This window comes from Sardina pilchardus, chromosome 9, assembly GCF_963854185.1.
Source record: "Sardina pilchardus chromosome 9, fSarPil1.1, whole genome shotgun sequence".
Taxonomy (NCBI): Eukaryota; Metazoa; Chordata; class Actinopteri; order Clupeiformes; family Clupeidae; genus Sardina; species Sardina pilchardus.
Genome location: NC_085002.1, coordinates 22,780,831 through 22,806,378, shown reverse-complemented (window position 1 = coordinate 22,806,378; position 25,548 = coordinate 22,780,831). Strand labels below are relative to the sequence as shown.

The 25,548-nt window shown below is 46.4% G+C and overlaps 1 protein-coding gene across 1 annotated transcript in view; it reads right to left on the bottom strand.

Moving 5' to 3' along the window:
• per3 (period circadian clock 3) overlaps positions 1-25,354 on the bottom strand; it is a 28,302-nt gene extending 2,948 nt beyond the window's left edge. Inside the window, exons 1-21 of the mRNA XM_062546369.1 lie at positions 25,083-25,354; positions 18,325-18,921; positions 17,698-17,760; positions 17,266-17,426; positions 13,856-13,974; positions 13,368-13,569; positions 12,211-12,262; positions 11,814-11,956; positions 11,625-11,703; positions 11,027-11,133; positions 10,202-10,358; positions 8,896-9,004; positions 8,269-8,397; positions 7,891-7,999; positions 7,343-7,478; positions 7,095-7,237; positions 6,586-6,768; positions 5,373-5,633; positions 3,075-3,937; positions 1,768-1,960; positions 936-1,155 (exon numbers count right to left, since the gene is read on the bottom strand). Coding sequence (XP_062402353.1) covers positions 936-1,155; positions 1,768-1,960; positions 3,075-3,937; positions 5,373-5,633; positions 6,586-6,768; positions 7,095-7,237; positions 7,343-7,478; positions 7,891-7,999; positions 8,269-8,397; positions 8,896-9,004; positions 10,202-10,358; positions 11,027-11,133; positions 11,625-11,703; positions 11,814-11,956; positions 12,211-12,262; positions 13,368-13,569; positions 13,856-13,974; positions 17,266-17,426; positions 17,698-17,760; positions 18,325-18,734 — 3,839 coding nt within the window. The 5' untranslated portion in view covers positions 18,735-18,921; positions 25,083-25,354. The remainder of the gene's footprint in view (positions 1-935; positions 1,156-1,767; positions 1,961-3,074; positions 3,938-5,372; positions 5,634-6,585; positions 6,769-7,094; positions 7,238-7,342; positions 7,479-7,890; positions 8,000-8,268; positions 8,398-8,895; positions 9,005-10,201; positions 10,359-11,026; positions 11,134-11,624; positions 11,704-11,813; positions 11,957-12,210; positions 12,263-13,367; positions 13,570-13,855; positions 13,975-17,265; positions 17,427-17,697; positions 17,761-18,324; positions 18,922-25,082) is intronic.
• Positions 25,355-25,548: the final 194 nt, after the last annotated feature.

Here is a 25,548-nt window from a genome sequence, read left to right as displayed (position 1 = left end):
TGCAAAAACCGTATCAGACATTTTAAGCTCTCGCGGCCCATATGAAATGAGGTTGCGGGCCGCATTTATCGAAAATTAAGTAATCTTTGCGGTATGTCTATCGCAAGCGTTGATATCGCGATAACGATATATTTTAGATGTATCGTGCAGCCCTAGTAGACTATATGCAGTATACAAAGCAGAAAGGGCCATTGTATGCTCGTTTAATGTGTAAGCCACAATATGAATGTTAGCTCAAAGGAGGCACAGATGAATAGGCACCAGGAATGCACTTTTTAAAAGAGAAAGGGGGAAAAGAAAGCGGCCATAATTTTCTCTTTGATAATATTTGTGGTTTAAGTCGTATTCTGGTTGAATTAGTGGGTGTGTTGCCCCAGAGATAACCTGCACACTACTGGACATGCACACAACAAACTTGGACAGTCTTGCTGACCCCCGCCCCCACTACTACACATGCACAAATGCAGCTATCAGAGGAGGTGACACAATAAGGATTCGGACTTTATATGATCAGTTTGTATCAGTTTACCTGGTGGGTGCCGACTAGTACGTACTGTAGGTAGGACCTGGGTTGGGAGCCTGAACTGAAACCACCTACCTCAGAGCACAGAGACCTTGCTGAGCGCCACCTGCAGCCAGAGCCAGTGAACGGAGAGGCGGCCTGAACCAGTGGCTGACGCTCCTCTCCTCCTCGCTGGCCCCCAGGGAGGCCCCTCTTCTCAGAAGGCCTGCTAGCTCTGAATGCCTGAGGACCTGCATGTGTGTGTGTGTGTCTGTGTGCGCGTTTGTGAGTGTGTGTGTATGTGCGAGTGTGTGTGTGTGTGTGTGTTTGTGTGTGTGTGTGTGTGGAGGGGCGGGGGGTGTTCAGGTGTGGTGTAAGGGAGGCGGGGGGGGGGGGGGTATGTGTGGGGGTTCTGCTGTTTGGGGAGCGGTACCTTGGGAGCATCTGGTAGTTCATCATGACCGTGTTGGGCGTGCGCTGGATCATGGTCCAGAGTGAGTCCTCCACGCCGGCATGCTCAAAGTGGACGCGATCCTGGCGTTCCTGACGTTCCTGGCGCTCCTGCCGCTCCTGGGCCTCCTGGCTCTTGCGGGCCTTGCGGGACGTGTCCGACGAGTCGTTGCTGGCAAAGTACTTGCTGCTGTTGCTGCTGCCTGTTCAAATGGGAAGGGACCGGACCGGGCCGGAGGCAAACGACACGTTATCACCCCGCACAAACGCCAGCCTCTCTGATAAAGCAAGACAGCTAATTACATAGACACAGCTCTACTAACATCCCCCCCAGTCTGCCCTCCACACAGATAATAATAATAAGAAAAAAAGAACCCCCCCACTGACATAGTTTAGTTCTTAAAAAATATTACCCACGGGCTATTATTGTTTCAAGACATTTGGGTTATGAGACACCAGTGAAGTTTTTTTTTTCTTCTTTTTTTTAATTATCTAAAGGCTATTTATGTTTCAAGGGTTTTTCTCTGGCGCAGCTGATGAGTTTCTGAAGCAGGACCCCCTCGGGCAGAACAACGCTACGGCTCACAAATCATAATGAGGCTCTCCAGTGACCTAAAACATGGAACAGGTGTATTTCCCCCCACCTTTTCTCTTGAGAAGCTAGGACATCTAGAACACTCCGCCGTTTGGGCCATTTGTGAGCGTGTGAGTATACACAGACAGCCAATGCAATTACAGATTTGGCCCACGGTCTAAAAAAGCTGATGATGGTGCTGCAGCTGTGTCTGAGGCCCGACTGGGCGTCGCTGCGGTACCTGTGTGGCTGGTGGTGGTTCCGTTGGATCCGGAACCCGAGCCGGAGCCGAGCGAGCCGCCCGACTCCCCGGAGCCGCTGCCGGACGCGTTGGAGCCGGTTCCTGAGCGAGCGTCCTCGTGCAACAGCAGGTCCAGCAGCTCGCTGGAGGTGGACAGAGCGTCCTGATTCACTGAATCGCTGGGGGCATCCTCCTGTGGACGCACAGAGTTAAAGTCGTTAAAGTGAAGTAAGGTCTTTCTGAAAATGTCTACTACAGTATTCGATATTCTCTGATTCTACAAATCATCAGGACGGCTGGTTTCCCGAAGCCTTCTTAACACTTACATCATTGCCACTGGAATTCAGGCCAAAGTTAGTTTTTGAGGCAATTAAAGCCTTGGATTATTTCTTCAAACGTTAAATGCTATACACTCCAACACTTAAGTGAGAACTAGCAGTAAAAAAAAAACAACACACAAATTGTCTTCAGGGCACTACAGTTCCAATTGCCATCCTTACATAGCTTGAAAAAATGTTGAAAAATCTATTCCGACCATTTTTCCCTTCAGCCACACCGTGGCGTCCTAGACCAGCACTCTTGGACTAGCTACCCTAAAGGTGCACTGGACTGGAAGGGAACAAGGACTGTGTTGCTAATAAACTACTTTTACAGGGTTGAGGAATTCTATTGTTCAACAACATCCCTGATAAATAATACTGCAGCTCACATTTGCAATAAAAGACACAGTGATAAAGAGAACACATATCACGTAATACTGGGAAACAGGACAGTGCTCAGTGGGGCCTGGTCAGTGGGAATGGACATCCCACCTGATGGCGTCTTCCATTTGTGGGTAAATGTATTATTTTACTACGGAGTTCTATCAAATAAATGCAATTCCCGAAGAAGCACCACTGAGAAGCCCTGCATTGTGTACAGGGCTGGTTAACATATAAGATCACAGGAAGGAAGCCGCTGTGAAAGAGCTGTTTGTCACTCCACACCAATGCTAAGGCAAGAGCCTGCATTAATATGCAAGGCAGGCTTTCTCAAGCACCTCACAAATTATTCATGCACTCTTCTCCCCGTTCACTGGTACACATGAAAAAGGGGGGGAAAAACACAACACTTGCAGTGATTGTTAGCTGTGATTACTACAAACTCCTAGATAGACTGGAATGTATAATGCATGTTCCACTGGTGTGTGGAGTGTGTGTGTGTGTGGGGAGGGGTAATGCATCCTGAGAGCAGAGATGAAAGAGGTGAAGACGGTTGGTGTGCGTGCGTGCGTGCGTGTGTGCGTGTGTGCGTGCGTGCGTGCGTACCCCTTTGTTGTGCGGTTGGTGGAGGCTCTCGGGGCGGCCCGTGCTGCTCTGGGGCTCGGGGGGCTTGGGCAGCTCCTCCTGCAGCAGGTTGAGCTGCAGCGGCGAGCTGGAGCGCGAGCTGGAGAACAGCGCCGGCGGCTGCGCCTCGTCCAGGTCCTCCTCCCCCTCCCCCTGCCAGGGCTGCTGCTGCTGCTGCTGCGGTGGCGAGCAGGGCACGGGGAGCACGGAGGTGCCCAGCAGCAGTGGAGGCTGCAGCGGCGGCTGAGGCTGCTGCTGCTGGTTGTTGAGCAGGCTGCCGGGGGAGAAGAGCGCGGGGGCCATGGGGGCGTAGGCGGCCATGTTGAAGGGAGCCAGGGGCGGGGCCTGCTGGAACACGGGGTAGCCCGGCGGGTAGGTGGGGAAGTTGGGCAGGATGACGGCCATGACGGGGGCCATGTACGGGTTCAGGCCCTGCGCCGTCTGCTGCTGCAGCTGCTGCATCTGCTGCATCTGCTGGAAGGCCGGGTCGGGCTGCGGCATCATGGGTAGGGCGCCCACCGGCATCTCCGCCATGCCGCCCGGCTTTGGCCCCCCCAGCTGATCGCCGTCCATGCCGTAGTAAGGCCCCGACGGCTGGAGGGGCATCACCAGAGGAGGGGGCATGGGGTAGCCCCCGACGACGGCGGCGGCGGCGACGGCGGGCTGGGGCTGGGACGACTCGGACGAGGGCCAGGAGGAGTGCGGCGGGATGGGGGGCCGTCGCGTCGGCCGCGGCGTGGATCCGTGGCTGTCGGACGAGTCCTGCGGCTTGGGCCGCTTGTGTTTGGGCTTCCCCGACTTGGACTTAAAGCCGCCCGCGCTCACCGCCTGCATGACATAATCACCTGTAGGGAGGACGGAGAGAGAGAGAGAGGGAGAGAGAGGGAGAGGGAGAGGGAGAGGGAGAGGGAGAGGGAGAGGGAGAGAGAGAGGGAGAGAGAGAGAGAGGAGACGTCAGAGACCAGCTATTCTCCACGCCGTCTATTTCTAGGGTAATGCAGAAGGCTCCTTAATTGTAGGAGGATCAAACCAAAGTGTACACTAGCTTAGCTTGCTAGTGCAAATTTGGCATTCAATGACTCCGTCAAAGGGCCCAATGCAACACCTAATCCCTGGGCTCTGACCTTACTGAACCAGTATGAAGTTGTAAACAAGGCCTTTGTTGATTCATTTCATCACTCTACACAACACACAAGTGTTTGTGCCAGTTTAAATAACCAAGTGACCGACTGACTTTCACTAAATAACCGAATGAAGTATGTGGACATTGCAATATTTGACACAAATCAAACCACCTTTCATACCATGTACCATTATAAATGTGCGCTGTGCGTAGGATACACATTCACGGTGTGTCCGCAGGCGCGGTGTGGCCTCGGCCAGTGGGACGGCCGTAACATTGCTGTTGTGTGACATAATAGAGATTGCTGTGATTATTGTGTCCTTTCAGTGCCTAGTGTATGTGCACACTATGTATGTGTTGTTGCATTTCAATTCAATTCAATTTTACTTATAGAGCGCCAAAACATTACACATGTCTCATGGCGCTTTACAGAGTGTTAAACATTCAAAGAGAGCCCATGAGTAACAGGGGATAATTGGAGATACATATAGGAAGAAACCTCAGACAGATCCACGACTCAAGGGCCCAACCCATCTGCCTAGGGTCAGGTACAGTAGAGTATAGTCATTTGTAGTATCAGAAGGTTCAAACAGTCCAGTATAGGGAATAAACAGTCCATTAGTAATCCATTAGTAATTTCGTAGTGTGTTGTACTGTGCCTGTCTTAAGTGTCAACCGTCCTAACGATGTATGTTGTTGTTGTGTGTGGTTGCCAGGTAGCAACAGAATGCCCCCCTCGGGATTTAATAAAGTGCAATCTATCGATCTATCTATCTACCTCTGTGGTTGCTCGCATCTCACAGGCGTGCTGTGCCGTGCTTTCAGCGTGTGCCCGACCAACAGCCATCAAACACTGTGTGCAGGATACATGTGGCATTCACAATGTGTGTGTGTGTGTGTGTGTGCCCCCCCTCCCTGTTCTTAAAAAACAAGTATATCCAGCGCTTCTATCTATCAATGTTGCAAGGTTGGTTTTCCACCTGGGGAGGCTAGGGGGAGCGGGGAAAGTGAAAATTTTCACCGGAACAGATCATTTAAAATCATCCAAATGATTTCTGAACAGGTTTATTAAGTGTAAATAGTTCCCCTTTAAAAAGCAAGTATATCCGCGGTGTGGCGAGGCCTCGGCCAGCGTTTCCCGGTGCGGCCGTACGTACCTCTGTGGTGGGAGTGCGCCAGGCTGCCGGTGTCCTGCTGCAGGTAGGAGCTGTAGGGGCTCTGCAGGATGCGGTGGCGGAAGCGGTCCACGTACTCCTGCTCCTCCTTCTGCGTGTGGGCCGACAGCACCTCCTTGGTCAGGCCGACCATGCGGAACTCCTCGGCCGCCGCCGCCGAGCTCGGGGCCGCGGCCCGTGCCGGCGTCGGGGTCGGGTCCGCGGGCTCGCTGCCCATCGGGGCGTCCTCCAGGGCGGTCACCTCTGAGGAACAGCAGAGTCGGACAGCAGTCTCAATACTCGGGTCGAGTTTTAATACAGTTTGGTCTGCAACAGGCTACGAGACTACAGGGACCAACATTTCGGTAGTTTAGCTGAAACGATAAAACCTGTGATGATTTAGACACTAAAGTGGGGGTTGCAGTAAATCACCCTCACATTAAAAAAAAATAGTGGAACATTTGTGGCCACTATGAAAAGGCTAGTAAGCATTTTAAGACCCTAAAATTGACCTTATTACAGCAAGTCAGACATTACATAAAACTCACTTACAATTAGCCAGTAAACTGAATTGCTCCTGAATTCAACGTTTTGAGATGATCTAAGGCATTTGAATTATTTGTGAGGAGCAGAGTTAAAGGGATAGTTCGGATTTTAAGACACGAAGTTGTATGGGTTCCCTGTCAGCAACGTAGTGCATCAGCACTGACTTACCCCCGACAGCGTCCTGTGAGCCGAGATCCAGCCGGTTTTTGATCGTTTTTGATGCCGGACTATTTTCTTCAGCAAGTTTCTGGGGTCACGAAAGTAAAGTGTTTTTCTTCTCAAAACCATATGCGTTCAACAGAGTGATATATTTGCACCACAAAAACGTTGTCCAGCTGTCAGTAGCGCGCAGTGATAGGAATCGCGAAAAATAAGTAAGTGATAACGAGGTTTGAATTTTTCCTGGACAACGTTTTTGTGGTGCAAATATATCACTCTGTTGAACGCATATGGTTTTGAGAAGAAAAACACTTTACTTTCGTGACCCCAGAAACTTGCCGGACTACTTTCTTCAGCATCAAAAACGATCTAAAACCGGCTGGATCTCGGCTCACAGGACGCTGTCGGGGGTAAGTCAGTGCTGATGCACTACGTTGCTGACAGGGAACCCATACAACTTCGTGTCTTAAAATCCGAACTATCCCTTTAAGGTGTTGGCGTGAGGGCTCACCTGACTCGGGCTGGGGCACGTGCACGATGGTGCTGCTGTAGCTGCACTGGCTGGTGACGGACACCACGCTCATGGCTTTGGTGGACAGGTCGATGTCCGTCAGCGGGGCGCCAACCACTGCCGCCGTGGTGTGGGCCACAGTCACCGCCGAGCCTGCCGACACCTGGCTGTCGAGGGTCCCCGCTATGAAAGGAAAAGACACAATTACTACACATACCGTTACCCCCCGGGGGGGCTGCTGGCTGTTGCTGGCTGCTGCTGCTGTTGCCTCCACCAAGGAGGTTATGTTCTCATCGGGGTTTGTTTGTTTGTCTGTTTGTTCACAAGAGAACTCAAAAAGCTATGGACGGATTTCGATGATCAATTTTGAGGGAGGGTCTGAAATGACCCAAGGAAGAAACAAATACATTTTGGGAGTTACGTTTTTCGCTTGGCGGAGGTTTGCACTCTCTGTGGGCTTTTAGTTGTTGTTGTTGTTGTGGTGAACAGAGGCCTTGGCTTGCACTCACCATTGGGGTTGGTCACATCCTCTGACGGAGCAGTGAGAGCTTTGTCTTCCTCAGATGACGAGGAGGAGGAAGAGGAGGAGGTCGCCATAGAGTGGGACTCACTCTTCCTCTTCAGCCCCGGCGTCGTACAGCTCTCCAAGTACCTGAGGGGCACATCATTTCACACATGAACATCACAGGATATGATGATATTCATAAGAGCGGAGGGGTGTACTGACTAACTGGAGAGACTGGGAGAGTACACACACCTAATAATGCTGTCCACACAGTTTATTTGCTGGTAGGACGGAATGTGTGGCTGCTTCCTGGATTCTTCCAGGGACTGCTGCACGTGACCCCTGACCCCGGTGTTCTGGGCCGCAGGAGCGTGGGCCACCCGTGGTTCTGGGAGAATGACAATGACAGGAAACCGGCAGAGTTAGACAGGACAACAAAGATGAGGTGACCCGGGTTGATTGGCTACTTTCAACCACGTGGAATCTTTAGGCTGACAAGACCTATCTATCTTTTGGGCCATTGAGGGTGTGACAAATCTGTGTAAGTTAACTCAGAGTAAGTGGTAAACCTTCCTAATAGAAGAGCCCTATTGCTTCATCTGCCTAACAAAACAATGTCAAAGAGCCCTTGTTGTATGAGGTTTACCATTTACTCCGAGTTAACTTACACAGGTTTGTCACAGCCCCAATGGTCTTGTTTTCTAGGTCTGAGTCCCTCACCACTCGTGCCTTTGAGAGGTCACGTGCAGGTGATGCTGAGGAGACCATCAGCTGCATAGGGCTGCCCTCCGGTAACTCACCTGTGGCCCGTTTCCCCAGGGGGATCAGTTTACTGCGGGAGTCCAGGTAAGCCTGCCGGCCCCAGTTCTTCACCTTGTTGACGTCGGAACAAATCTGCTGGAGTGTCATCTACACACACACACACACACACACAGATATGTCAGTTACTTGAGATCATGAAAACAAAAAATAGGCTTGGAAAGATTACTTTGAGAGGTTCAGAAAAGAGAGAGAAAGAGAAAGATAGAGAGAGAGAGCACACACAAGAGAGAGACCAAGAGTGCACGAGAGAGATATGACAAAAAGACAAGAGACAGAGAAAGAGTGAGAAAGACCGAGAGCGCATGAGAGAGAGAGAGAGAGAGAGCGGCCTGCCGGCGGTTCGATGCGGCGCCTACCGGTTCGCGGTGGGAGTCCTCCCACAGGTTGCCATTGCTGTCGCTGGACGACCCCACGCTCTTGTAATGCTCGTGGGAGCCGTTGCTGCCCAGGCTGCCGTAGCCACTGGAGCCGTTGTTGTGCACGGGCTGTGGGGCGACAGCAGAAAAGATGGGGAACATCAGAGGGCTGTGGGTGTGCTGGTGTGTGTGTGTGTGTGCACATTTGTGGGTGTGCTGGTGCAAGCCTGCGTGTGTGTGTGTGTGTACTTGAGTGTGTATATCAACAGGTGTGTGCACCTGTGTGTATCTTAGCAGCAAGTCTGTGTGCACCTGTATGCATTAGTAATAATGTCTATACATGGGGTAACTGTATACAAGGATACAAGGATGCTTACAAGGATTACAAGGATGTTTATTTGTCACATGCATATGATAACTAAAGTAAAGACTGCAGTGAAATTCTCAGTTCCTTCTTCAGTGTGCTGTGTGTGTGGGGCAGTGGCATACTGATGATTCAGAGGGTGGTGGGCAGGGTGTTGTATGTATATGGCTTAATAAGATGCTGGTAAGGGGCAGCATTTGATGTATGCGTTTGTGTGTGTGTGTGTGTGTGTGTGTGTGTGTGTGTGTGTGCTTGTGAATCACCTGTAAGAACAGCTTGTATATGACCGCCTGAAGCACTTTGATGTCCTCACAGATACCTGGCATCTCTGATCTACTGCGCTCAGCAAACACGTCCTCATTCAGTGGACTACTGTGGGGGGAAAAACAAGTAACATTAGAAAGGGTATGTCTGTGTCTGTGTCTGTGTGTGTGTGTGTGTGTGTGTGTGTGTGTGTGTGTGTGTGGGGGGGGGTGGGTGTGTGTGGGTGTGTGTGGGTGGATAAAAACTATTTCTGTGGGTTAATGCGAGCAATAATGCATGAATGAAATATTCACAGTGATAGTAACCTAGGCTGACTTTTCAGCTTCTGTTCTGACCTTCCAAATAAGGTCCACCCAACTCTGACTTATTACTGACCAAACTAAATGGTCATTTTGAACTGAAGGTCCTGATGACTGACATGAAACCCAGCCAACCACAACCTGGAGGAAATGGAAAATGTAAGGTCTGGTGGCTCTGATAATATCGGGTACATCTCTGAGGCGCTGGGAGTTACTGAAGTGTGAACAAAGGGTGTGAAAAAGTGGAAACTATGAAAACTGAATATGAAACATTCATTTCATTCCCAAACTGCACTGGTGTGTAGTTTAGGTTCCCTAAAAAGCTACTAGCACCTGCAGACAAGGTTAAAAACTAGCATTCCATTTCTGACAACAAATCTGTGAGATCTGTGAGAGTAAGTGCAACAACGAGCGAAATTGCAAGGTAACAGCAGCCTGCAACTCTATGAGAGTAAACAGATCTAAGTGATGTGAAAGGGGTCTATTAGTGTCTGAAGCCCCAATGACTCAGCCAGTGCTAGTTTATTGTACATGACTAATAGATGACATTGTGGAGGACGTGTGCACACTGCCTCTCTCTCTCTCTCTCTCTCTCTCTCAGTGTCTTCTAATGCTCTAATGACACTGCAGGTGTGAAAATGTGCTGTCTGAATTAGAGGATATTGTCTGAAGTGGGCATATATGCATTAGATGATCCATTCCACTAAGTGTGTGAGCTGTCTAAAAGCGTGAATAGATGAATAAGTGTGTTGTCAGTAAGACAGACGTGTGTGTGTGTGTGTGTGTGTGTGTGTGTGTGTGTGTGTATGTGTGTGTATATGTGTGTGTGTGTATGTGTGTGTGTGTATATGTATGTGTATGTGTGTGTGTGTGTGTGTGTGTGTGTGACTGACTCCGTGCAAGCGCCTGTTGGACACTCTGTTTCAGCTAAATTTAGCTCTGGTCACGATACTTACCCTACTTGTGGGTCTAAATAAAGAACTAAAGTGGATGTGTAAACACTTACGTGCGCACTTTGTGCCTCCCGATGATGAAAGCCACCTTGCGGCTCCAGGGATTAATGAAGCTGGACCAGCTGGTGTCCAGCGTCACATAGTCCCCGTTCTGACAGCGAAAGCGGAGAGGGGAGTGCTCAAAGGGGGACTGACCAGCGTACTTGAGAACTGAGAGAAAGGAAGGGATAGAGAGAGAGAGAGAAAGAAAGAAAGCAAAAGAAAGAAAGAGAGATAGAGAGAGAGAGAAAGAGGGAGAGAGGAGGGGGAGAAGAAGAGAGAAATTAGGATAATGGAATGAAATGGATTTAATGGATTGGAATGACCTCATAAAAGTAGGCAGTGAACTCATGAATGACGATATTGTTGTGATCCATTTTCGAGACAGAGGATGCAGCTGAATACGTCAAAAGGACGTTACAGTAGCTGTCCACTCTGTGACTCATCCACAAAAGGCCATCAGCGGAGTTTCTATCAACCGAATACTCGCCCGCAACCCGTGAGGACGCACAACAACATGGGAAGAGAATCTTCAAGACAAAAGGGCGTGAGCCGTAAAAAGACACAGTCCCATGGGTGGCAGACAAATCTGATGGCTTGCAGTGAGGAAAATAGAATAGGTGTCGGAGCCATAGCAACAACCACCTGCGACTGTGACTGTGATCTGTGAGCGAGCCAGTGGGCATTAATCTGATTGGGCAGTGCGATTGTGTGTTAGATGCTATTTGAGATGGGGCCGTGACGAGCGCTGCGCACTGACAGCGAGGTCACTGCCAGAGCCTGTGATCTGCGACATGAAGAGGAGCAGTAATCTGTGAAGTCATGTAGGTCAGACATACTCTTGCGGTGCAGGGCTGGCATCAGTGCTCGGTCTTCAGGGTGCAGACATGACAACATGGACGTGCCAATCAGGTCCTGGGGGAGGTAGCCTAGCAAAGGCACAGCACTGCAGAACACACACACACACACACACACACACACACACACACACACACACACACACACACACACACACACACACACACACACACACACACACACACACACACACACACACACACACACACACACACACACACACACACACACACACACACACACACACACACACACACGGAAAGATACAAAGATCACAATTATGACACGACAAAGCTGTAGTCTAGTTTCATTGCTGATTAACAATGAAACATAAAAGAAATAAGGTTGAAATGTAAAGTCCGTCAAATGCTAATGTCTGGGTTTAACACTCTGAAGACAAATCATATCTGTCTGTATGAGACTTTAACACCTCTACATACAGAGAGTGACAAAAAGACAAGAGACAGAGAAAGAAAGAAAGAAAGAAAGAAAGAAAGAAAGAAAGAAAGAAAGAAAGAAAGAAAGAAAGAAAGAAAGAAAGAAAGAAAGATTTCAAAAGTGCCTCTGTTGGCCACTGACCGGTCATCCACCTCCAAGAAAACACAGCCTGGGGAATGTGTGGTGGTAAAGATACGCTTGTCCATGGGGATTCGAGGAGCTAGTTGGAAAACACACACACACACACACACACACAAAAGTAAAGCTGCTGGTGCAAGCCAAAAATGAATAATCAATCCCATGACTAAGGACGTAGCAGGCGGACCATACCCTCGTATCCTGAGATGATGCGTTCCGCGAGCGCTAGGCAACAGGGCTGTTGCTCCGTCTCGTCCACGCCCTGCACCTTCAACAGGTACGGAGTGATGCGGAACGGGTTGTAACGCATCTCCCCGTCCCGATCTTTACCCCCTCTGCAGAAACACGTACAAACGCAACAGGGTTAATGAATGGATTCACACAACAGCAAAACTGTATTAAAAATCTAGCATGCCTCGTTATAACTAAGTCTCATTTAGAACCAGAAGACGGTTCAGATATACATGCTATACATTTTTGTATAAACTATTGCTTACAAAGCAATTAAGTACATTAGCTAATATAACAGAGACATGTTTATTAGAACCTGGGCTGGTATGAGATAATGCAGCCATTTCATAAGTCTTACCTGATTCTGCAGAAGAAGGACTTCACCTGGGCATACTCAAACAAAATTGCATCTACGACCAAATGCAGAAATATCAGTGTGTGTTTTACTAAATCATCATCATGCACTAAAATCTTTTTTTTTACAAGATCATTGGTTGCTTAACCACGGGGCACAGTCAAACAAAATTAGCCTGACTCTCGCCAGACCCTTGTAGTTCCGCCATGCTCCACCAGAGGTGTTTCGCTGAGCTCCACACAAGGGTCTGGGCTCGAGGGCAATCCAAACTCCTTCCAGGGAGCAAAACCAATCAGGAGCGCCGAAGCGAGTGTTTGATTCAAACAACAATGGCGGCACGAAGCGAGGAGTCTTGTGCTGACATTGATTCTGCTATTTCAACCATTTTGTCGAATCTATCGAGTATATATTCTTTGGTTTTGAAGACATTTATTGGTGGCAAGGATGTTTTCACTCTTCTTCCGACCGGGTTTGGCAAGAGCTTGAAGTAGCCTAGCACGTCATTCAAGATAACGGACAAGTGGTTTATCAAATCACATACAAGGATGTTTTACAAGGCCCCGCCTTCAGAAATACGTCTCCTATCTAGAAGTCCCAGATCCTTGTGTGAAGCTCAGCGAACTACAAGGATCTGGCGAGAGTCAGGTTAAAACAAAATTGCATCTTTGACCAAATGCAGAAATATCAGTGTGTGTTGTCTTCAATCATTGATAGGGGTGTAACGGTACAAGTTTCCTTCCAAACAGTTTAGCTACAGGAGGTTAGGTTCAATACAGAGGTGTACCGAACGTACCAAATGCCTTTAAATGTACCAAATGTCTTTAACAGTAATTGGCCGTAAGTTTTTTTTTTGCGGAAACTTAACTGACCTCAAAACCAAAGTACACATCGAACCGCGATTTTTGTGTACCGTTACACCCCTAATCATTGGCATGTACTAAAAGCATTTAACGATCATTTGTCACTTAACAAAATGTTTACAAAGCCCAACTACCATTCATGGCTAGTAGCCTTGTATAGAAAATTCAGAGCCATTCGGTGTAGACGGCAGTATTCCAGCACTACAGCAGAACAGATTACACAGCCCCTCTTTATCTTTCAAAACGTCAGTTTTCAAAACATCATATACGTATACAAGAGGGTACATCTCCCCGACTTACTGCTATCTGAGCCCACGTTCCAGGGGGGCAGATGAGGCTGAGCCGTGTGGGAGTAGAAGACGTTGACGTCCTGGTGGTAGAGCAGCTCCACGAATTTGGCCGACTCCAGGAAGCGGCGCTTGCAGTTGAGGATGCTGGAGGCCTGCTCCGAGGCGTACACCACCCGACCAGTGGTCAGGGAGAACACCACCACAAACGAATCCTGCTCAAACACGCACACACACACACACACACACACACACACACACACACACACACACACACACACACACACACACACACACACACACACACACACACACACACACACACACACACACACACACACACACACACACACACACACACACACACACACACACAGAGAGTTCAACTGGTGTGACCACAAACTACATCCAGCCGTTATGTAGCACTGGAGTTGAGTGATTTTTGGAAATGATATTATTTTCAGATGCAAAACAATACACATTGGAGTGGCTGACGCCTACCGTGTTCTTCAGTGCGTGCTCTGAGGTAATGCTGTCCAGTTCCTCCAGCAAACACACGGTGGCGTCACAGCGCTCTTCCTGGCTGTGGCTCATCAGCAGCTTGTAATACTCACTGTTGGCTGCAGGGGACACCAGAGAGACATACAATCAAAAGTGGCATGAAGTAATATGGAACGCAGTGGTACAGGCTGGCCAGCATCTATAATAAAGTGGGTACAACTCAGAAGGATCAGTCCTGAAAAACCTATACAGTATGTACCATGTCCACAGAGCATTGGGGCATTTGAGTTAATCTCCTTCAAGATGATTGAAATGATTATTTGCTTTGCATTATACAGTATATACAGTATACTGTATACAATGTACCCATAAGTTAGTTTAACCAGCTATAGACTCTAAAGAATAGCCCCTATGATTCTGTCAGTCCTGCACTCATTGCGGTCATAGAGCCCATACACAATACACTAAGTGGCATTTCAATCTAGTGAGGTCAGAACAGAACTAACAAGTATGCAACAGTTGGCCCTGACATGACCATTTATCTTGCGCATTTTTTTTGCACTGCTTTTGTCTGAAGACCCATGACAAAAAGGTGGCATTGTACAGTCAGTATGTCATAAAGTAATAAAGTTGCAGTACATCCCTCCCTCAACCACATTAGATGTCTGCATTAAAATGAAGATATATTAAAACACGGTTGGATAATGTGTAAAGGAACTGAACTGTGTAAATTAAATGTCAAAACATGAAATGTATGCAGGACAGGGTCAGAAAATGAAGTAGGCTAGTGGCAGCTAATGCTTTCAGGAGCCACACAGGCTGTCTGGTGCTACTCTGGGGAATGCCCAAGGGCCATGTCAGGAAGGAAGCTTAAAGCTGAAGCACAGTGTACAGGAGTCTAGTCTAGAACTGTATCAAGTCAGATTCTGTGGGCGGAGAATGCACAAAGAGGAAAAGAGGGGAGAGAGAGAGAGAGAGAAGAAAAAAAAAGAGAGTGAGAGATAGAGACAGAGAAAGAGAAAGGAAGAGAAAGAGAGGGTTGATCCAGCTTGTTGCGTAACTGCTAGACATTCTTGTAACAGAGATGAGGAGTCCAAGTGAGATTATGTACACCACATGCTCAGCCTGAGGGAGGCCAACCCTGCTCTGCTCTTCTGGCCCAACCCGACGCTACGTGTCCTTTAATATCTCAGTTCAAGTAAAACCACTGTCTCTTCCTTCCTCCACATGTTTCTGTGTTTCCTAACGCTCACTTCTCCATCTCTCCATTGAACAACCTCTGCCCTACGTTCACTTTGGACAAAGGCGTCTACTAAGTAACATAACCATAACCATAACCATAACCGTAACCTACTCACACTCGGTTACGTCTGCCCGGTCCCTATTGTTACACTCCCTTCTCTGTCCTTCAGCCATTTCCCTTTCCGTCTTTGTTTTGGGCTCTCACCACCAGCATATGGCTGTCTGATTTGTATACTCTGTAAAGTGTGTCAATTATTAATTACTACGCAAAATCAATTTGCCAATTTCTTACTGGCACAGTGCTTGTATAAACGCAACTCTGAATTCAAGTCAGCCTCCATCATGATCCAAAAGCACTACTAATTCCTCAACCCACTTATGCTTGATTGTGCCCTGTGCCGTGCTAACGAATTAGCAATTATAGTCATCGCCAACTCATTGCGTGGGTGTTGCCTGTTCGGAGTGTGTATCATGCTTTATAAAGAGACTCTGACATTAACCAGAGGTTTTCCTTGAGCTTTCTCAAAGGTTAAGTTATTCATAATCTCAAACTTTCAGTGATGTTGGTGTGAGCATAACTGGATCAAGTCGGTGTATAGTCTGCAGTCTATGGAAAACACCTGCTTCAATGATTCATACACAATCAGTACTTACAGTGGGTATAGTAAGTATTCACACCCATGCTAAAGTTGACTAAAAAGAGGAATATAAAATCATCTTTTGAGAATTGATTGTAATGCCTTAATTCAAAAAATGAGTAAAAATCAAACCGCTAAGGACACTAATTTTCTTTGTGACTGAAGAATGTATCATAAATAGATAAATGTTCTTCCTTAAATACAGGTTGCATAAGTAATTGACCCCTATGTTAAATTCCCATAGGAGCAGGAGGATTTTTTATATGTTTTTATTTCTAAAGGCCAGCTATTTCATGGATCCAGGATATTATGCACCCTGATAAAGTTCCCTTGGCCTTTGAAATTAAAATAGCCCCACATCATCACATACCCTTCACCATAGCTAGAGATTGGCATGGTGCTTTTTCCAGTTAGCCTATTAGCCTGTTTGATTTGCATTGAGCTCAATGAGCATCAAACAGGCTAATAGGCTAACTGGAAAAAGCACCATGCAAATCTCTAGCTACGGTGAAGGGTATGTGATGATGTGGGGCTATTTTAATTTCAAAGGCCAAGGGAACTTTATCAGGATGCATAATATCCTGGATCCATGAAATAGCTGGCCTTTAAAAATAAAAACATATAAAAAATCCTCCTGCTCCTATGGGAATTTAACATAGGGTTCAATTACTTATGCAACCTGTATTTAAGGAAGAACATTTATCTATTTACGATACATTCTTCAATCACAAAGAAAATTAGTGTCCTTAGCGGTTTGATTTTTACTCATTTTTTCAATTAAGGCATTACAATCAATTCTCAAAAGATGATTTTATATTCCTCTTTTTAGTCAACTTTAGCATGGGTGTGAATACTTACTATACCCACTGTAAGTGTGGAGTCTGTTCAAGTTCAATTATATCCTCTGATAAATACTATCATTTCCACTGAGATGGAAAATGTAGATTAAAAAAAAAAAAAAGGATCATGTTTACATCAGTCTGAAATCTCCAATTAGTCATGTTCCTATTTATATTTTGCCAAGAATCTTCTGATTACCTATTTATGTTTTACAACAGTACTGCTATGTATGCAACAAAAACAAATCCTTGAATCCTTTGTAGGTCAAGTATCCCATCTCAGTTGAGTGCGACTGTGAGAGCAGCCTTGGCATATAACAAGTAACATAAACATTCCCTGCTCAAGTTCAACAGTTCATTTGTGAGGCTCCACAGACAGAGAGTGCTTCATTAGCCTAGTTTTGTAAATAGTCTTTGTATCTATCTTGATGGCATGAATTCATCTTTTTGAATATGTTACTCCTTATGATTGTCATACTGGATTATGGCAGACTATACTTAGATATCATATGTTACTCATGATAAGTCATGCTGTGTGTATAAACGCTACATACCCAGTCGACAAAAGTTCATTTGCACACAAGAGCACACGTGTCTGACAAGTCTTGTGTCAGGGAACACATCAACTAGAAATAAGCGACTGTAAAAGTAAAGTAACTGATTTGGTCACTGAGCAGAGCGGTTGTTTTACCTTGCACTTGTTTGACGCAGTTGAGGGCGTAGTGGAGCGCCTCCACCGTGCTGGGTTTGGTAGTGCGGCTCCTCCTCTCCGAGGGAATCCTCTTCTTCATCTCCTGGACCGTCTGCATCATCTCTTTGTGCTTGTGTTCGCGCCCAGGCTCTGTGGGCTCACTACACACACACACACACACACACACACACACACACACACACACACACACACACACACACACACACACACACACACACACACACACACACACACACACACACACACACACACACACACACACACACACAGAGTTAATGCATGATGGCAGAAAGGCACACCTTTCAAACAGTCCACTTGAGAAGGAGACAGGACACAGCTACATGAGTACACAAGAGACAGCTACATGAGTATATTTGGGAACTGTGTGTGTGTGTGTGTGTGTGTTTTCACCTTCCACTGGTCTCTGTGTGTTGGCTACTCCCACAGGAAGATGATCCTGTGGCTGACTTGGAGCTGTGAAGAGACATGAGACAGGAGGGTGTGTGTGAGACACTGGGAAACATGAATATGAATATGAATAAGATAAGAGCTTTCCCCACTTGTGTTTTCTTTACAGACCAGGCAGTGAGCTTAACCAGAAATTCACCAATAAAACTCATCTTTGGAAGACAAAGTCTTCTAGTTTTTTTCCCCTCTATTTGAAGTAGCATTATGACATTTTCAACAATCATCAACCTAACACTGAGAAGAACGTAGAGGATCTGCAAATAAATTTTGAGTAGATCTCCCGGAGAAAGTGAATGACATCAGCTTGTGTTTGTAAGGAATCCATCTTGTTACAGTGCATGTATAATTCTTATTATAATACTGCTGACCACTTTTTTTGTGTTTTACTCAACTTCAACTTCATTCACACGTAGGTCTTCAAAAGGCTGCATATCCATAGGTAGGTATCCATAGGTAGCCGGGTATTTTTAAAAACAGATTTTTTTTCCAGGTATCCACCTGGTATCTACTCTGCTAACCTAGCAACCCCCAAAGCATGCACAATGGCTACTCTTGCAGGTGTACCCTCACCTCTTGGAGCTGCTGGAGCCCGTTGTGCTGCTGTGGCTGTGATGGTGCTTGGATCTCCCGGCCTTCTTTGTGCCGCCTCCGCCCTTCTTGGCCTTGTCGGCACTGGCGCTGGGCTCGTTTGCGCTGTTGGAGTCGTGGCCGGAGTTCATCTCCACGTCGTCCTGACCCTGCTCCGCGCTGGACACGTCGCTCTGGGCCTGCTCTCCATCGCTGGGGGCAGCCACCGCCGCCGCCGTCTCGGTGACCGAGGCCCCTCTCTGGTCGTCACTTCCCGGCGCACCGCTGCCCTCTCTCTCCTCGTCCTCCTCCTTCTCGGAGCACTCGCGCTCGACGTCTTGCTGTTCTTCGCCCGCTGGGGCAGAGCCTCCTTCGCCGTCTCGGGCTCCCCCGCCCTCCTTTCCTCCGCCCATCTCGCTCCCTCTCTCCTGGTCCTGTGGCTGTCCGTCCGGTTGGGTGACGACGGCCTCTGCTGGTATGGTCTGTGGCCTCTGCGGTCTTTCTACTCTCGGTCTATGTGGAGCTCCATGGTCACTGCTGTTAAGGATCTGGGAGGGCGATTCTGCATGGGAATGATCCTGGAAGTCCGCTGCGCTGTCACTGCACACACACACATCAGACGGTTTGCCTGGTTAGTAACCGTGACTAGCAATTGGCTCCTTGGTTAGGGAACTGACCTACAATGAGTTCTCTGACAAAGTCCTGTTGTCAGGCACACTGAGCATAAAGCGGTCACTTTTGCTTTATGTGCTTTGTACTTTTCATGTCAGATGATATGGACACTAGAATGAATAATATAATAACATACAATTTCTGATATAATATGACTCAAAAGGTTGCCAACTTTGGCAACAGCAACAGATTTAATCAGGCAAATGATAGAGCAAGAAAATGAAGACATGGTCAGCTAACAGAATCGGCATGATTCACATGTTCTGCATTATAACTTGCTTAATAACATTATAACTTATTATTCATTTATTATATTATTATTATTATTATAACATTATATATTCTTGCTTGGATACCTGATACATTGTGAAATTAAGGCCTGGTTTCTGTCATGGTATTTACAGTAGTGTTTATGTTAGGCTAAGCTGTTTAGCAAGAGCATACCATTTGAGGAAAGAGCAAAAACAACCTGACCGCAACAATCCTTTTTACTGGCTAGATGAGGCGGTACACGTGCTGTGTGTGCACTGCACGGTCAGATCATCAGATAGCTTTTGAAGAGCGTGCTACATCACTTCGTGGAACTGTTCATGTCGAAACTGGGCATGCCGTGTTCTTGACACTTCATCAAATGTAACGGACTATTTCTCATCAGTCCATTCTTTTTGGTATAAACAACTGAGGGGCATTTCCACTGCTGTTTTAATTCAATACAGGCTATGCATTTCATTCAGTGATCTTCAACCGGGGGTCCATAACCTCTAGAGAGTTTGCCAAATAATTTCATCTGAAGCCTCTTCCAAAAATTAAACATGTCCGATAGGTTACAGAAACATAAGCGTAACACAGAAAAGAAGATGCTTTCTATTTGTTTATAAAAAAATAACACAAAGGCCACCCTTGAGTCGTGATGGCTAATTGTAAAGCTGATGATGAACTGTAGTTCTCGCGAGACAAAAGCTGCACAAATCTCGCATAGACAGTAAAAGAAATCACATCAGTGTATCTGATGTAGGTGGCCAGAGGCGAGCTAAACAGATGAGAACAGCACTGCGACGTTGAAGTCTGGAGTCAGTCAGTTAATGTTATCCAATTGCGATTAGTGACATTTTCAAACGCATGCTTCGTGCCGCCCCTCGAGTTGCCAACTTGCCATCTTTGTTGCATTTTTCCGAAGCTCACAGATGGTCATGCAATTCATTGTTAGCGCTATGATTGGATGATCTCAAAACACTGCCCATAAGCATCCAAATCCTTCAGATAGAGATGATGTTGGCCAATCTCAATGGTAAAGTGTCGCTCAGAAACACTGCCCAAAAAGTTGCAACGTGTATCATCACCTTAAAGTAGACAAATGTCAATAATCAACGCATGTTTTTATGTGTGTGTGTGTGTGTGTGTGTGTGTGTGTGTGTGTGTGTGTGTGTGTGTGTTACAGATATAAGATACAGCTCTGGAAAAAACTAAGACATCACTGGACATCTTTCTGATGTCATCATCCTACAGTTGCGTAGTGACATTCAAATGAGTTGACGTTGATATTCAAAATTAAGAGACCACTGCGAATTTGAATATGACCGTCAACTCATTTGATTGTCACTCCACAACCGTAGGATGACATCCACAGCTGTATGAATAGCAGGCTTAAATTTAAGGTGGGGCAGAGTGGGGTGGTCTCTCTCTCTGGGTTGAAAAAGGTTGAAGACCCTTATTTTATGTAAACACCTTGTTCTTTCATATACTTATGTTTTGCAGCTATACATCTATGAAAACCGAAAAGGAAACCCTGTCTATGTGTATTTTACATCACACATGTAGCTCTGACCTAATACTGCAGACAATGAGAGATCATGTATCCTCCATGAGCTGCTGCTCATATCGTTACTAACTAACTACTCATAAGGTAACATCACAGGTGTGATGCAACAATTTTTACCCACAGTTCAACGCTTTATTGCACATTTTGGTCATTGTTTCTTTATATGCATAAGGCGTCTAGAAATGCTTGAAAGCCCCACGTAGCAGCACAACAGCTGAAGAATGGGCATGACCGATTCAGGCCTGCTGTCGCGTACAGATGGACAGGCCATGTCATGTCAACAGGAGCCAAATGCCACTGAATTTCTGCAAATCTCCCGTTGAAGAGGTTTTTAAACCAAAGAGGGCATCTGTATTCCCCTTTGGGAGTGTGTGTGCGTGTGCGTGTGCTGCAGGGCAACACTAAGACATTGTTTTGTAAAATAAACCCCTCCTAATTTGACTCTTATTGTATGGGGGCAGAGAGGACAGGAGAGATTATATCACTTAACAGCGTCTCAAAACAACAGCCTTTTGGTGCTTATCCCCGGCTGGAGAGCAGGCTGTGTCATCGCTGCCTGGCGTGTTATGTAACAGCATCTCCCTCACTTGCTCTCTTCAGGGAGGCTGCCACTACTCCGCTCTCCTCAGTCATGGTAAAGTAAGGAGCCGGAAGAGAGGGTGCATGCATGTGTGTGTGTGTGTGTGTGTGTGTGTGCGCACACGTATGAGTCTGTCTCTCTGTCTGTGTGCATTGCGTGTGTTTATGCCTTTGTATAGCGAAAACCTGGGGTGACTCATGTTTGTCCCCTGCTGTGGTGTTGTCTTGTCACAGCTGACTGCTCTTTTCACAGCTCCAGGGTCTAGACGCAGAAACGAGCCATCTCAGAACAAAGCAACACAACTCAAAATGCACCACGCTGATATCCATTGTTGACAAAACCACTGCGGTTGCTAGATCAACCAGGGGAAACAAACAAGTGACCGACAGGGACCCAGGACCCAGCCTGCTCTTGTCAGATGGAGGTTTTGCTGCCAATCGTGGGGTGGTGAAGAAACAACAGAATATCAACACATTAAAACTGCAGAAGCACAGCTAAAGCAGCACTAGAAACTACAGCGGTTGCTCTGATGACAGGAAGAGGCTGTCTGCCAAAGCTCTCCACTAGTAGGACTGTAATAAATGCACTGTGATTTTATAACTCAAGTTGGCCCTTAGGTCTGCTGCAAAGAACCCTAGCTGCCTCTTACTATAGGAGCCATGTTATGATAGCGATAAGCATAAGCCAAAGAGCTTTGCTCAACAACAATAATAAAAGCACAGTGCAAATCTGGCAACTTCATGGTCAGCAAATATGCCACAGTCATGACATTATAATAGATGGCGCTTGTTATTTGACATGATCGTACATAAATAGCACAAACGTTGCGCAATAATTCATTACTACTGCAGAGGCATATCAACAACTGACATATTTCGGGGGAACCTGTAGCTTGTCGATCCATTAACAACACAGATTGGAGCATTTTGCTTGCTTGCCTTTCTAGAAGTGGATGTGACGTGCATTTTAGACGATGTCATCATCAGTTTCAAGCCCCGGAACCGAGGAAGTGCATCATGTGTTTACCGAAATACTAGTAGGCGAAGCAAATGACCTACATACATTTAGACTCAGTGACCATAGTCTCTAAAGTTCAGTTGTGCTTATAACAGTAGCAATAGCTCCTTACAATTTAAGCAAGTTTGCTGGTTTACAAGATGAATGGAAAACGGTGGTAACCATCACCTAAATGCCATCCCACGCCATGAGTAAAAAACTGGCCTGCCCGATGATGCAACAACCTTACAGGTGTTTCCTGGAAACTGTACAGCTGTGGCTGCAACGTCACCATGGCAAGTCTTTAGCCAGTGAATAGGCTACTGGTGACAAAAGATGTGCCTCTCAAACAACCATAATCATAACAAACAAACAAACAAACAAACAAACAAATGACAAGAAAGTTCAGATAATAAGAAATAATGGCTTATACGCATTCATCAAGAGCAACTTACATACTTACTTCTGTGAATGTGCATTTTCAGGCACCCCCCCCCCCCAAAAAAAATAAAAGTGCATGAGGTGGAAACTAAGTTCCTAAACTAACTACAGACAACTCCCAGCCAGTCATGTGATGGCTTCATTACAATAGATGTGAGCTTGGACAAGAAGACAGCAAACTCAGCTTCCGTCACTGTGCTCTCTTCCTAAAACCAACCAAGAGGGAAAGGTCACTTAATTCTTGGATGCCTGGAGCACTGCTCAGAAAAGGGACTCACAAACAGAAAGGGAAAAAAAAACCTAAACACTGAACAAGCCAGCTTGGCTGAGCAAACATGAACCCCTTGACCCCACAGGGAAAGGGTCAGTGAAGTAAGTGACAATAAGGAAACAAAAACGCAACAAACCCACAGTGGCAGTGTAAGCATGCCTCTCTGCCAACCAAAAACACATGAACGGTGGCAATTTGCTTTTGTTCGCTGGATCATATTGTTGGATATTATCAGTTAACGTATGGCTCAAAGGGGTGGTAGAAGCTCTTCTGTTTTATTGGCTGATGGATGCTGTGATCTATCTATCTATCTATCCAAGAAACATTATCATACAAGAGCGAATACAAAGCGCGTCCAGCACAGCGACTTGTTAACCCAGTGACAGCACGGAGAGCTTCTCAGCCAAACAGCACCTGAGGGGGCCACATCTGACCTGGACTGTGCGAAGCTGTGTCGGAAGAGAAGGATTTATTCTACAGTGTGCACTGTTAAATGCTGGCACTGATGCTTGCACCGCAAGCAAGCCATCTGACACAGTCTATGGCTACAGAGACAGCACAACGAGGGAGTACACGAGTACTTTGGGGAGCACATCCGTTTACATACAGTAGTAGGCTAAAGAATCAGAAAATGACTGCTTTAGATTACAGTGTAACTGATATTTACACTACCACTTATGCAATGAAAATTATAAAGCTATAAACCTGTTCACGGTGCTCCGAATTTAATAGTCAGTGTATTTCTGTTGCAATTCACCAATGGCTATCCCCTACAACCTCCACAGGAGTTGACACCTGGGAATGACCTACTACACTTCAGACCAACCAGTGGAAACCTAACCTGCCCACCAGCAGGTAGGAGCAGACCAACTTGTGAAATGAAAATTCCTGCACAATAAACCAAATGCTTCTTTCACAATAGGATTCCCTGGGATGTTATGTCATTTATTATGGCACTGGCCAGAATCCAAGTACTACGCAACCTATGATCTGCTGAGCACCACTGGCTGAGTAACTATAGGTAGGCCTAACAACTTTAATTTATTTAATCAACAATGATTTGCAAAGTTTTCCTTTTACTGAGAATCTTCACCACAACTTAACTCATAGACCTATGAGTTAAGTCCTGTGAATAAGGATTTGTGTGCACTTTCACAACAACAAAGGCTAAAGCTACAACAACAACAACAACAACAACAACAACAACAACAACAAAGGCTAAAGCTAAAGTGCACACAACTTTTCTTCACAGACATACATTGGTGCGGGGTCTACATGTATAGCATTCCTATACCCACTTTTACTATGCTTTGGTTAGCGTCTAGCAACCAATTCGACTGGTCACATAGCATAGGAACTCCCAAGGGCGACGGTGTCTGGGGAATTCAGAATCAGAGGTTAGGCTACAAGTAAACGCTACGATACGGAGTACTGAATGGGATTCTCAGAGACAAAGATGACATAATTGAGCCACAACTGAACATAGGTAGGGCCTACTTTCTTCATTTCGCTGTTATCTTCAGTCTGGCGCTGTCTTGTTGAACGAACAGCAATTTACAAGCTAGGTGATGTAGACACCTGTCGGATCATACCAGCGCTAAGCTAACGTTAACTAGCAGCCAGTGGCTACCGGGCCTGACTACTGATACAACGGAATTACTATAAGAAGCTGAGTATCCCTCTGCACATGTTGCGGACACGGGGCGCGTACACTGGAAGCAAAAGGCATCCCCGTTTCACGCCACCATTCCAAAAATGGTGTCAATCACTATATAAAGCGTTCGTTGCAATTACCATTCATAACAAACAGCCCACTGAAAAATAAATTAAATACCCCGAGTTAGCTAACTGGCTAGCCTCTTGACAACGAGTTAGCCATCAACTGCTACTAACGAGCAAAATGTACTGTTCATGTATGCGGTATATTGTTAGCGCATCGTATTACTTTAATAGCATTTCGTAAACATTAAACAATATGTTACCTTCAAAGTCAGCGTCCAGTCGCCAAACTTCATAGCTAACGTTACCGGACCTAGGTCAGATTTATCCACCCACTTTAGACTTCACAATGTTTCAGCCAGAGATATTCCCGTTCAACGTGACATTTCATCTTTGGATCCAGACAGAGAACTGCGTGAAAGTACAGCGAAGTTTGATAGCGTTGTTTTAGTTTTCTTTGTCCTAATTTCGAACACTGTTGCGATACCTCAATCATGAGCTTGACACATTAGTCAACGTGAGTTTGGAAATACTAAACCGCGCCCACTCGTTCCTGATTCGTTTGACACACTTTACTAGGGTCCGATTGATTGGTTGAGAAGAGCCTTCTGGGCGTTATCGCAACGGCTGTGGTGCCGTCCTCACGTGGATTGCCATGTTACACAACAAGATTGTTTTCCAGCAACGACTCATCTAGACATGGGAGGGATTTCCAGCCATTGCTCACGC